The 12891-nt window shown below is 35.3% G+C and overlaps 1 protein-coding gene and 1 long non-coding RNA gene across 4 annotated transcripts in view; one reads left to right on the top strand and one right to left on the bottom strand.

Moving 5' to 3' along the window:
• The window catches only part of LOC111624907, a 30055-nt gene extending 25600 nt beyond the window's left edge, over nt 1–4455 (bottom strand). Inside the window, exons 1-4 of one of the 3 annotated variants that reach the window (XR_002756653.1) lie at nt 3991–4455; nt 3432–3856; nt 2803–2970; nt 2575–2718 (exon numbers count right to left, since the gene is read on the bottom strand). This is a non-coding gene — a long non-coding RNA (uncharacterized LOC111624907). The other 2 variants (XR_002756654.1, XR_002756652.1) reach the window with 2 other exon arrangements.
• Nucleotides 1–12891, top strand: part of LOC111624906 (cystatin-A2-like) — a 39831-nt gene that overhangs the window by 18590 nt on the left and 8350 nt on the right. Inside the window, exons 2-3 of the mRNA XM_023367889.1 lie at nt 6387–6601; nt 11793–11894. Of these exons, the coding sequence (XP_023223657.1) occupies nt 6530–6601; nt 11793–11894 (174 nt within the window). The 5' untranslated portion in view covers nt 6387–6529. The remainder of the gene's footprint in view (nt 1–6386; nt 6602–11792; nt 11895–12891) is intronic.

Below are 12891 nucleotides of genomic sequence, written 5' to 3'. Positions count from 1 at the left end.
GGGAAGAAATTTAAAAACGATATATTGACGATAATATGCGATATTTATCGTCATCGTCTCCTTGCCGTTTGGATTGCCGAGCGATAACAATCAACGACATGTGGAATCAGTTGAGTCAGAGATTGATGACTCGTTTACAACAACACAACCCGTTTATTAAACACGAAAGAAGCTTACAAAATTTCCGTGATCTTGGAAGTTCTACTTCGGCTGCGGCCTCGGGGTCTTTCTCTCCTTTCCAAGATTGTCCCATTGGGAATGAGTGTCCTTGGTTCGTGAATGACCAATTCCATCGACGTCTCCGGACGAAGAGGTCGACTTCCGTTGATGGAAAGATGTCGATCCGAGGTCGGGAGATGGAGACGAAGATGGGTTCGAGACACACACACTACATTAGATCCGTCACTTGGGACTTTCGGGAGAAAAAGCCCCCGCGTCCTTGAATGTCCGGGGTTTTATCCGTTCCCTCCGATTCTACTTTCCGATTGGTCTCTCCTTGTCACCTGATGACAATTCGAAACCTTTCGGTGGCGCGGGAGAGGTCAAAATCGAAGTTTAATTCTATCTCCAATCGGAGATAGTCGATCTTCGATTTTCCATTGTTCTATTGTTTAAAAGTTCGCGTCGTTTTCAGAAAAAAAAACTATTTCCAACTTCTATTTTTTTCTAAAAAAAAAGATAATTTTGCCTTTAAAAATAAATGATTTTAACGCAAATTTTTAGTGAGGTTCGGACCTGTCCAGAGCCTCACAATCCCATTATAAAAGTAATATTTGTGATAAATAAATGTACCTTAATCATACATATATTTTTTTTTCATTCTATATGAACTGTTCCTATTGGTACTGTGAGGAGTGCAGTGCTAACCAGTACGGCTGTTTTCAATCGACAAATTAGACAGATACTTAATTAAGATGTTGTCGAGATCTTCCAAGTTACTTCCTTGCATGCATCACTGGTATAAATTAGGGGCAACCAAGGGGGCGCCATAATAGGATCTCGCTCCATCCTAAAACTTACCTCGGGCCGGCACTGCCTATAGAGCTATTTTACTTTTATCGATTAATTTTATGCTTAAAAGGATAAAATTGCATAGAAACGAATGATTTTTCAAAACATTATTCATTATAACAAAAGCTCAAATTTATGCAAATTAAAACTTTTACAGCGATTTTGCTAACGGCGCGGCGCACAGTGGGTCGTGAGACGATTCTAGGAGGACAAAAGTCAAAAAATACATAACTGATAATGACCGTTACATATTTATGTATTAATAAAAAACATTCCAGTGAGTCAATTGCTACCGATAATTTTTAAAATACGCCCCGTGACTTTGCTAAGCAACGAATAAAAAGCATCAGTTTTATATCTGGTTGGAATCATAACGTTAGTGTCGTGTTCGGACTTATTTCGAGTAGATATTTCGCTGGCTGTTTTAAGTGTTTTTATCCAATATTAAGTCGAATACTAATCGCCAAAGTATGTATTTTAATATGTATAATTCATTAATAATAGTCAATGAGGGGATTTTATATANAAAGTGATGTAGAGATACCACGCGCTTGTATATCGATGACGTAATAAACGTAACTGAGGAGCGAACGAAAAGAATCAAGTCGAATTAATTAAGTCGGAAAAAAAGAAAGTGTGCGTTATAATCGAGAATATGCGACTATTGTATTAATCTTTAAAATATTGGTATTAAATCTGTCTTACAAAATCACGACGACTCCCGTAAATCGAGTTATCCGATAAGAATAAAATACAACACTAATATAGTCCTATCGCTGAAAAAATTCGCTTATTTTTGCTCACCTCGAGTTTTGCTTAGTAGAAATGGCTAAAAAGTGCGCAAAATACGTACGGAAATACGGTATTACGACACTACCTGTATTGGACGACCACCTGTCTAGAAGACCACTTTTTGAAGAAACCGTAGGTGGTCGCCATAGACAGGTTTTACTGTATATATATTAATAAATGTAAAAAGAAAAAAAGATTATTTTGTTTGTGCAAAATAAAATAATTTCGGTCGATACTATAGCCACGATTATTTCTTTCAAAAACGGAAAATTTTCGGTAGCCATCGACAAAAATTCAACCGGGACGACACGCAACAGAAATTTCGACATTGGATAGGTTAATTGACACGATTCAAGCTCCGAATGAGCGGGTCGGCGACCCCTTGTGCGAACAAAAAAGTCAAAAGTCAAAGGAACCATGCCCCTACGCGCAACCCTTTACGAGATATAGCCCTATAAAGAATCGCCTACGTCATCCGGTGAACTCCGGTGAGTTCCGGCCAAATATTCTAAACACACATCGGCAAAGACTAAAGAAAACTGCCCACGTAAAAGGCCAAGAAAACAGATTGTACTGCACATTCACCTTTAACAGGGGCAAATGTTGATTATGGGTCGTGGCTTACGGCCCCTCTTCGGCCGACAAGCTCGCTATCGCTCGCGATCGGCTAGTACTACGCGCCGCTTTCGCGGCTTGTCCAAAAAGCCTAAGGAGGTGACCATCACTACTTAAGCTAATAGAAAACCGTTTGAAATCAGATTGTACACTCACCTTCAAGATCGTCTCCCGCCACGTCCTTTCTCTACCTGGCGACGCCTAGCCTATTCCTGATGTTGCGTAGGTGAGGACGCTGGTCCCCGCCTCGGCTAGTTCCTGGGGATCGATGACTAAGATGGTGTTGACGCCCGATGTTGTCTGAAAAATAACATAATCCAGGTTTCACATCCGCAAAGAAATTTCCTTTGGTCACGTGCACTATACACAAGGTTCACTACTCACTGGGCGGCCGCCATCCTGCACGGGAACATCGAAATACGGCTCGTCGGGCGGCAGACGGGCGCACCGATCGTCTGGGCCCGAGTACCAGGTAGACATCAACGATGTCCTCGATAAACAGCCGAATTTTGCCGATGTTGTTGGCAACTGGGACAGGAATCCGCACGGTGCCTGAAAATTACGACAAACATTGAATTAGTTTTGAAAAGTAGCAAAACGCTGCTCCGGGAATATTGGCTGTTAATTAATCTTTACTCGTTGATACTATGAATGGACTGTATACGAATTACGAAATCACAATAATTGCACAATAAAACTATCTTTATTGATTTAAACTCTCTTAAATCATTCAGGCAATACGGTTTGGATTCCTCTTGAATCCGGTATACTAAACAAGATGGCGACAACAGACGAGAACGACTCATCGAAAAGCGCGCGAAAAAACGCCCTCTCACAATAAAAATAAAACAAAAATGTTTTGAATAATAATAATAAATAATGGCAAATAATAGTTTACACACAACCACTACCACTACTACTACTACTACTACTACTACTATTAACTCGGGTGTTCAAATATCGATACAGATACCCGGAACTCCTGTAAAGGCGGGAATCAAGGAAAGGCTTACCTCCACACTTAGGGCATGGCGGAACGAAAACGGTTAGGTCCGAATGTGGCACGAGCCCACGAGATGGCAAAATTTCTGTGTTCGGTGGGGAGGTAACGAAGAAAGTAGAAAGATGTTAAATTTTCAAAAATGGCGGGAGACCATGAGATATCGCAAGAATACGGCGTATCGTTCGCTAGCACTAACATATCCTGGGTGCGAGGATATGACGGCGAATACGGCTTATATATAACCTCGGAGGCGGTGAAGCGGGTCACGTGACTCGCGGACGGAACCCCATTGGGCCCGCGGAGTGTGCTGCATCTCTATGGCTAAGGGAAGGCCACGTAGATGGGCTGTCATGCGCAGTGCCTTCCTTGAGCTCGCTTGTCTGAAAAATGAGTTCCGATCCCCTCATTCGGAGCTTGAATTGTGCCCTAGAAATTCTGAAATAAATATAAATCAATAAACTATAAAATTTAATGAAATAAACGAATGTCCATCGTAGCTCAACTCCTTCCAGTGTGGACGTCACTTATGGACATTAAATTACATTATTATACAGAAACTAAAGTATTACCTAAACTTGAAATGACCTTTTCCAGTTCCTTCAGTCAAATACCATCTTTCCTAACATTGCGGATGACGTAGACTACCGTGCCAACGCGAACGTAATGGCACGAAAATTAATTAAGAGACGACAGACGATAATGGAAAGCACGTTGCCAACCTTATGGGAGAAATTTATCGTATTTCATTTAAAATTATCTTACACTCTCTAGCCAGAAAAATATTATAAATGTATTTATAAAATATTCAGGGCAAAATATATTTTAAAACTTTTTTTTATAACTTTTTCCGCTTTGTGGGCACTAAGGGGGCCTCTTTTAGCAAGGGCAGGCTCACAATGAGACAGCCGGGTGGTAACCGGGAGCCCCGATATATTCGGACGGATCACCCCCGAAAAATTCCTGGGGATTTTTCGATTTGTCCGGATTCGATTCCGGGTCCCCTAGAGCGGTAGGCTGCCATCTTGACCGCTCGGCCATCCGCCCGTCAATAATGCCAACTTAAGGATTTGCTCGCTAAATTTAGGGAAAATCAGCAGGATGGGAAAATATAGTTTAGGGGGAAAATGTTTTTTCTTAATTTGTTTTTTGAGAGATTACAGGGCACAGCATCCAAGCCACCGTTGCTTAAGCTTGTTTTTGTCACGGAGTAGCACGTTGGATGGTGGATGCCAGTGGCGTGCCGAGACATTTGATGATACAGAAGCTGTGCCGGCCCTGAATAGAAACATTGGAAACGTTATACGATATTTTGGTGTGTAGCATCCTGTAGCTAAACCGCGTGAGGTTGATGCTCTGTAAAGCGCATGCGCGAATGCGTATAATCTGGCTCCTTTACACGATTTAAATATTTTCGTCGTGGAAGGTATCCCGAATTCGACAATACAGCGCTTCTATTGGGAATATGCGTATACGAATTTATATTTGAATATACAATACAATCTTATCATTGTTCTCACATGTAGTATAGAAATTTGTAATAAGATACATAATGCGGTTATAATAAAATATTAATTTTAATTAAATCAAAGTACGTTAAAATATGAAAATAATCGCACGATATGTACTGTATTTATATTTTAAAAAATACAAGGGAAGAGCTTCCGAGGACGGCATGTCACTGGTGGATGCATTTAAAAAAGTGCGGCATAAGCATCTCGTGGTTTAATACATCAGATACACGGGCCACTTGGTTTCATCACCAGGGGGCGGCCAATCAGAGAACATAGCCCACGAGACTGAAATCTCCATATGAACCCATGAAAAGACAAGACAAGACAATCTCGTGGTTTCAATGTGTCAGACGTCGTTAAATCAATCGACTTGATCACCTGAATTTACAATGCAAAATTTTCTCGATCTCTGGTGGTTGTTCTTAAGCGCGTGAATTTTTCAATGAGCTGGTGATACAAACAAAATTGATAATTGTTTATTAACTAACTGTTATTTCGGGAGTAAAACGTATTTCTAAAATTATTGTACTTGTTTTATATGGTTTTCTTTGTGTTTACACGCCGTTCGTGACGCACTTAAGACCCCCAGTAAGACAGGAATACAAACACTTACTCTGAATACTTTATTCAGGGTTATACTTGGACCGGACGATCTCCAGTCGCATACATTAAACAGGGCCGTCCATCTTGCACGTGCCGCTCTCTCTCTCTCTGGTGTTGCCAGTTCTTTCCGTAACAGTACTAACTCCCACTATCGTACGGTGCCTATGGTAATAATCGTACAAATACGATAATTATCTGAATGAAAGACACGTATTCCCAACAAGTTAGAATATACTACATTGAGTGGCTGTGACCATGCTTACACCGCTCTTGGTGGCAACGACGGGTGCTATCACTTTTACACAACGAGTTGGAATATTCTCGCTCGTTGCCTTTACACAAAACAAATGCCACGTCCCATTGACTAAAAGAAAAATGGCGGACCTGGAATATGGCGTCGCTTCAGCCACTCTATGTAGTATATTCTAGCTTGTTGCCTATTTCTCATGCGATAAAACAACATGGAAACATTCCTGACACGTGTCACGTTCTTGTCCGGTGATTTTAGTATTTGTTCATTAAATATACCGATATTTATTAATAAATAACTATGCGTTCATCTCAGCTCCTGTTTACATCCGGGAGTTCACTCTCTCGCCTTCGATCTCGTAGGCGAGATCACTATGATTTACAATTATTATTAAAACAATTATATAAATATCGTTTCTCGTTTAAGATGTAAAAAAATAACTTTCTTCTTCCGGAAAATAACAATTGAATTACTCGTTCACTACAAATAAATCTCGTGACCGTGTCGTTACGATAGTTAGTCATTTTAATCTCGTGACCATGACGCAACAATTTTTCCATTCTCGTGACTGTGATGTAACTCCGGTTTATTTGTTTTGCAGCTGATTGGCTGACTGGGAAAATTGTGATCATCTCATTGGTTATCGAAGTAAACATTTATCGTCTGCCTCATAAAATTGTCAAAGGCGGAATATTTGGTCGCCATTTTCTCTCTCCAGTTATTAGTGACATTGTAAACGTCAAAATGCCCGTCTGTGGTGGAATCGATCCAAATGTCAAACCGGCCGACGATACTGTTAAAGGTATTATTGAAAAGGTTTGTGTCGTTTAATATTTGATTTTTGCATATTTTATGCTTTATATATTTTGTTTAATTAGAAATTATTCGGCAGAAGTTACTTTTAGTTGCTTTCTACACACACCCAATTAATGTAACCTATGCAGAGAATGAAGTAAGATTGCAGATGTGAATGATGCTATTGGGACCTTAACAGAGCTGTACTGTATGCCCATAGGAGCTAAAAAGTCAAAGGAACCATACTTCTACATACGACACCTTGCATTTAGCCCAGGTGACAATGCCAGCTATGACTATTCGTGGAATACTTGATGTTATATAGTTTTAGCAGAGTGGGAGCTTGCCCAACTCTGCTAAAATGCAGAGCTGAGATGCAAGTGATAGCAAGCACCAAAGCACTTGACTGTGTGGAGCATCAATTGAGGCTTACTATTGCTTGCCTTGATTGATGTTGTGCATGGAGAATAGGCAGTAGTACTGGTACATGGTAAAAACTGACTTGGAGGCAAATATGAAGAGTTGCATGTATGGGTATGGTTTCTTTTTGACTTTTTTGCTCATACAGGAGGAGGTGGGAAACCCCTCATTCAGAGTTTGTATTTTATCCACAAGGTGTGTCTTTGAATTAAGGCTTGTATTTGCTGCAAATAGAAAATAGCTTGAATTTAGATCTAATGTGAGTAGTGTTTCCACCTTTTCAAAACCGCTGACCTGGACAGCGGGTGAGTTTGTTCGAACAGAAGTTCCTGACGCATGCGCAATGTCAATTTGCAATGCGAAGAATAACGTGCAGTGCATGCCAGTTCTAAATCAGTTACAGTTAGGGACTAGGGAGACTTGGGTAGGAGTAACATAAGTAACTAAATTAAGAAAAAACAACTACAGATGACTTAGCTCTATTGGATATTGGATTTTGCATGTATGAATAGAAGTCGAACAAGCAAAAAAAGAAGAAAAAAAAAAGGTCAACAGGTTGCTCATGTTATTCCCGGACAAATTTTGTAGTTCATCCAGACAGTGAGTCGATTCCCGGACTGTCCGGGTGAAAACTGGATGGGTGGTAATACTAAATGTGAGTGAGTAGAAGTTTTAAGTTATTCCTTTATACAAATTACAGTGATACCTCAGTTTTTGCCGATGATTCGTCTGAAAACAATTGGCAAAATCTGAAATTGACAAAAACCAAGGCAATTATTTCCATGTGAATCAATGTAAATCCAATTAATTGATTTTAGACACTCCAAAATACATACCAAAAACACATTTTATAGAGAATAAAGAGCTGTCCTTCAAAGGGCTGCTGGCTCTGGAAACTTTCTTTGGTCCTATGAGGGAACAGAAAGGAAAGGGAAGTAATGGAATTGTTTGGCTAGAGACTCAGAGTAATAATGCTCACACAATGAGAAACATCATCACACTAAGCAGGAAAACACGTGAGTCGCCCTTTGTTTTTGCAAAATTAGCAGTGAGGTCATGTGGGCATGCCAACGAAAACTGAGAAATTTTTTGCAGAAAAAATCAATGATAACCGAAGTCAACGAAAACTGAGGTATTACTGTTCTTTAAAATAACTTCTGCAACACAAATCTTGTATGAAAGTCTAGCAAGTAATTGCAGACTAAGAAATGTAATATCATTCAGCATTCAAGGATTACCAATTTATTACAAGTAAAAGTTTCACAGGATGTTTCAGATCTTGTCATGTGTCAACATAGAGCAAATAACTGAATCAAAGTCCAGTGGTCTGTCTAGGGGGAAAACAACTAAGTAAACGAGCTAATGACCCAGTCCATTTTATACAAATTACTCTAGTTCAGCATAAGACTGGCAAAAAAGTCCTAGGAAATTACACTAAATTATATTATTTAAATTGCCAGCTGAATGGACAAGGCAGTTAAGTTGTCAGCCCCAGATTCCGAAGAATATGGAATTGAATCCGAACAATGCCAAGCATCAGTCCAATATTGGTTTCGTTGTGAAAATGTACGGTCAGAGTTAGGATCAGTTGTTTTAAAAATTACAAAATGTATATCATGGAAAGCCAAATTTCAATTTGCCTGGGTCATTTCATGATAATCCATGTCAGATGAATTGGAGCCAGTTATTTTAAAATTGCAAATAATAGACTAAATTTGCCACGAGCCTGACATCTGTTTGTATGAGCCATGGTGGCTTACAGTCTAAATATGACTTGTTTTTAATTTGATACAATAGCCAGATAGACTACTTGTATTTTGTTCATTAATTAATTTGTCTCAGGTAAAATATATTAAAATAAGGAATGGCCATTAAGCAACTGTTGTAGCTAATACATGACATCTAGATACTCTCCTAAAATTTAGCAATATGTAATAATTTGCTTTGGTACATACAGAATTTTTAGTTTTAGTTTACTATTTCACAACCTTATCAGAGATTGCTTCAGTGATTTCCAGTCTAGATTCTGCCCAGATTAACATAGAAAATAAATAAAAATGTATGGTTTTAGGTGAAGCATGTAATATTTAAAATTTGAATAAAAGCTTCTTTAAAATTACTTTTACAGATGATGATTTGTTATCATTTAAAATATTTTACTGATAAATAAAATATTTTGGTTATCAGTTAAGACATTTCAAAATACAAGAATATGAATATTTTTCTACAAATTTAGTCAGTCAGTTTGTAATGACATCAGCAGTATACTTTAAACAGTGGATAAAGTTGAAAAATGTTGATATTTATAGATAAGGTTCGGCAGAGAGTAAGAATGCTTACATCATTATATTAACTACAATGACTAATTCAACTTTGTCAGTTCATAATTCTCCTCACCTGTTATGTTAGGAATTTTGATAAATTTTTAGATTAACAAAATATTTAATGTAAACTGTATATTATCTTAGAAGAGTCTAGTATTAGATTATCTGAAAATTAAATCCCAATGACAATAATGATATGATGATGTTAATGATCATTAATCAGAAGTTCATATAAAAATGTAATATGCTATACAGAATAAGATAATTTTTGAGTCAATAAACTGAAGTGCATCTTAAGTGATTTTAAAATAGGTGAAAGTAAAGTACAGTCAATCCCCCCCATAACACTGTTGATAATTCCATTTTATATGAATTCCATGTTGTACGAGTCATTTAGATTTTACAAATACGTGAGCCGTTCACAGCCCAGCACACGTATTTATAAAATCTAAGTGACTCATACAACATGGAATTCATATAAAACAGGATTATCAATAGTGTTATAGGTGGGTCAACTGTATATTGGAAGTAAAAGGCATATGTTATGAAACATGAAGTGGAGATAATGCATCAAAAAACATCCTAGAAGATTAATATCTATTAATTAGTAATGATTGTCTAATATTTTGGTTTTGAACTGGTGTTCCAAGGTTCAGTATTACTTAGAGTAGACACTTGTTAATTTGAATTTCCTTTCAGTTCAGAATGGATGCTAGTCTGTCTGATTCCTGTTTAAATCAACTTAAAATTCTTTAGTTAATTCAAATTTGATTGTGTTGTCTTCTCAAACATAAAAAACTGGCACACTTAAACTGGAACTATATAATAAACAACTACTTGACACCTAAATGTAAATTCCAGCATATAATGAACAAAGAATGTTTAATGTTCAAATGTTTTCGATCATCTTTCAGAGGCTATCATCAGGAATAACTGCAAGAAAAACACAAAAAACAGTTCTACCCTTTGAAAATTTTTTAACTATCAAACTTCTGTTTGTGTTGTCTGCTGTTTATTCAAATTAATGGTGCATGTTAATAGATAAACATCATTTTTTCACTTTTGAAATTTAAAGATCAAATTTAAAATTAATAAATACAGTATTTCAAATCTATTGGTGTACAATTAGGAAGGTTTATAGGGTTGCTCCCAATGGTTATTTTTTCTTTATTCCATTAAATGCAATACTGTACCTTTTTTTGCTTTGTATTTTTCAATGATTAAACATTACACTGTTTGTCATATGGTGTTAATTAATGTGTTGTCAAAATCATTTCTTTGTTCTGTAGCATCCAGAAATGGTTTCCTTTTTAATTTCAATTGTTTGGGCTGTCCTTCTGAGTTTGAATTAACGAGAATCTACTGTATTTGAATCCTTAATCTATAGATTAGAATTATAAGAGATTGGGAACAATACATATTTGATTGGTTATTATAAAGTAAGCAATTCATTTTATTTAATAGTTCAGCAAAGCCAGACAGCTATTCTGTATGGGCAAATATATAAATTAGGAATCTTTCCTGATTGATAAAGACTAAAATCTGATTGTTATTTAACTAAACAAAAGAAATGGAGAGATATGTATGGTTAAAATAATGTAGTAAAAAAAAATTATTTATGTGTAAATAAGTTAATCAACAGTAAATACAATAAAAAAAAATATATATATTTTAATTTCTATCCTGACAGTAATCTAAAATGAATAACCAGAAGAATCAGAATACTATAAAACAAAACCCTAGACTTCTAGCAATGCAGTGTTTTAATATCACATTAACATTTTCAATCGTCAGATGAAATTAGTTGATTGAAAATGTTAGTGTGGTGCATTGCTGGAAGTCTAAGGTGTTTTATTGTAATATGAAAGTTTTCCAGATGACAAGAGACAGTTAAAAGAATCTGAGAGGAAAATGTCTGTTGGTTGAGTATGGTTTTCTGAAGGAAGGAACTGTCAAATAGGTTTAAAAAAAAATAGAAAGTAAAAAGGGAAGTTAATGAAAACAAAACTAAAATTAGAATTTTTTTAGATTTTGGATATGTATTAACAGATAATTTTCTTTTTTTCCTAAATACAAAATAGTTTTTTAAACACTTGTTTAGAATATTATAATTTTTTAAAGTTTAATTCTTTTGATTTAAATTATTATATATATGTTTTTACTGATATATATTTCACAAGATTCTATAATAAATATGAAAAACAAAAAATTTGCAAGGTGCTTTCAAATAGGTCTGTTATACAATTGAATGATGTTAAATTTTTCATTGTGTAAGTTTGACAACATTCTATTGCATAATAGAATTAAGAAAATCTTTAAAGTATTCAAAATTTTCATGTAGAGAGTGTTTTTTATGTTATATTATATGTTTATAATAAAATATGAATAATTTAGAAATTTATATTTATAAATTTCTAATTCTGTATTAATTTTCTGTTTATAAATAATTCTAATATGATTATTATCAGGTGAAAGAAGAAATACAAACAAAAATTGGAAGAGTATTTGAAAAATTCGAAGCAGTTTCATATACAACTCAACTAGTGAATGGAGTAAATTATTTTGTTAAGGTAAATAGTGTTTGTCTTAAATTACTATGAATCATAAAGAACAAAATTATATTTTAAAAGTATTGCCACCTAAATTATACATTTTTTAAATTATTAATAAATTTGTTTATTTATTACTTAGTTTAGTTTTCATAGTTTAATTTTATCAAAAGATAGTTTTCCTAGTAGTAATACCACATCAAATTTAAGTGAACATTAGTTGGAAGTATTATTAAAATGTTTAAGGTTTTTGAAAATTGTAAAGGAAAGGCAAGAGAGAGAGAAGAGGGAATAAAATGCTGAATTTTGTCAATTATTCAGTCTTTATAATTTTGATTAAATTCTGTTATAATAATTGACAAGAAAATTAACTTCATTTTATTAAGTAGACATTGATATTTGCATTAATTTGTAATGTTATACATTTAATGATTAAAAGTTATATACAGTATATTTGATGATAACAGGTGAAAATCTTGAAATAATTATATTGAAATGCATTTTATAAGTACTGTCTGTTATGATTTAGTTTTCTTTCAAGTTTCAAACAAATATATAAAAAACTTGTGTTAAGAAATTATTAAGGAACATCCAAAAGATTGAGATAATCTTAATCATGCTGTCTACATTTAGAGATAATCTGATGATAAAATGTGAGAGACAGTCAACAATCTTAATGAAATTTAATCAAAGTTAATTTTTAAAATAAAATAAAAATGCATTACAGTAGAACCTCGAAAACTCGGCCTAATGTGGACCGAAGGGTGGCCGAGTTTGTGAAAATGCCGGGTTATCGGGAATGGGGTTAAAAAAATTAAGTACGAGTGTTTCCTCAGAAAATACTGTACTGTACTTGTATGTACTGTTTACTTGAGAATATAACAGAGAATAAACTGCCCAAATACCCTTAAACAAAGGAAAAGTACGTCCTTTATGAAGGCATAGAGCCTTTACTACATGAAAATGAAAATTAATGAATACACTGTGTACAGTAATTTACCTGATAAGACAGACCTCA

This window comes from Centruroides sculpturatus, unplaced genomic scaffold, assembly GCF_000671375.1.
Source record: "Centruroides sculpturatus isolate CEXI.00-Female unplaced genomic scaffold, Cexi_2.0 scaffold408, whole genome shotgun sequence".
In the NCBI taxonomy this organism is placed as follows: domain Eukaryota; kingdom Metazoa; phylum Arthropoda; class Arachnida; order Scorpiones; family Buthidae; genus Centruroides; species Centruroides sculpturatus.
Note: the sequence above shows the minus strand (reverse complement) of the source record. Positions and strands in the feature narration are given on the sequence as shown.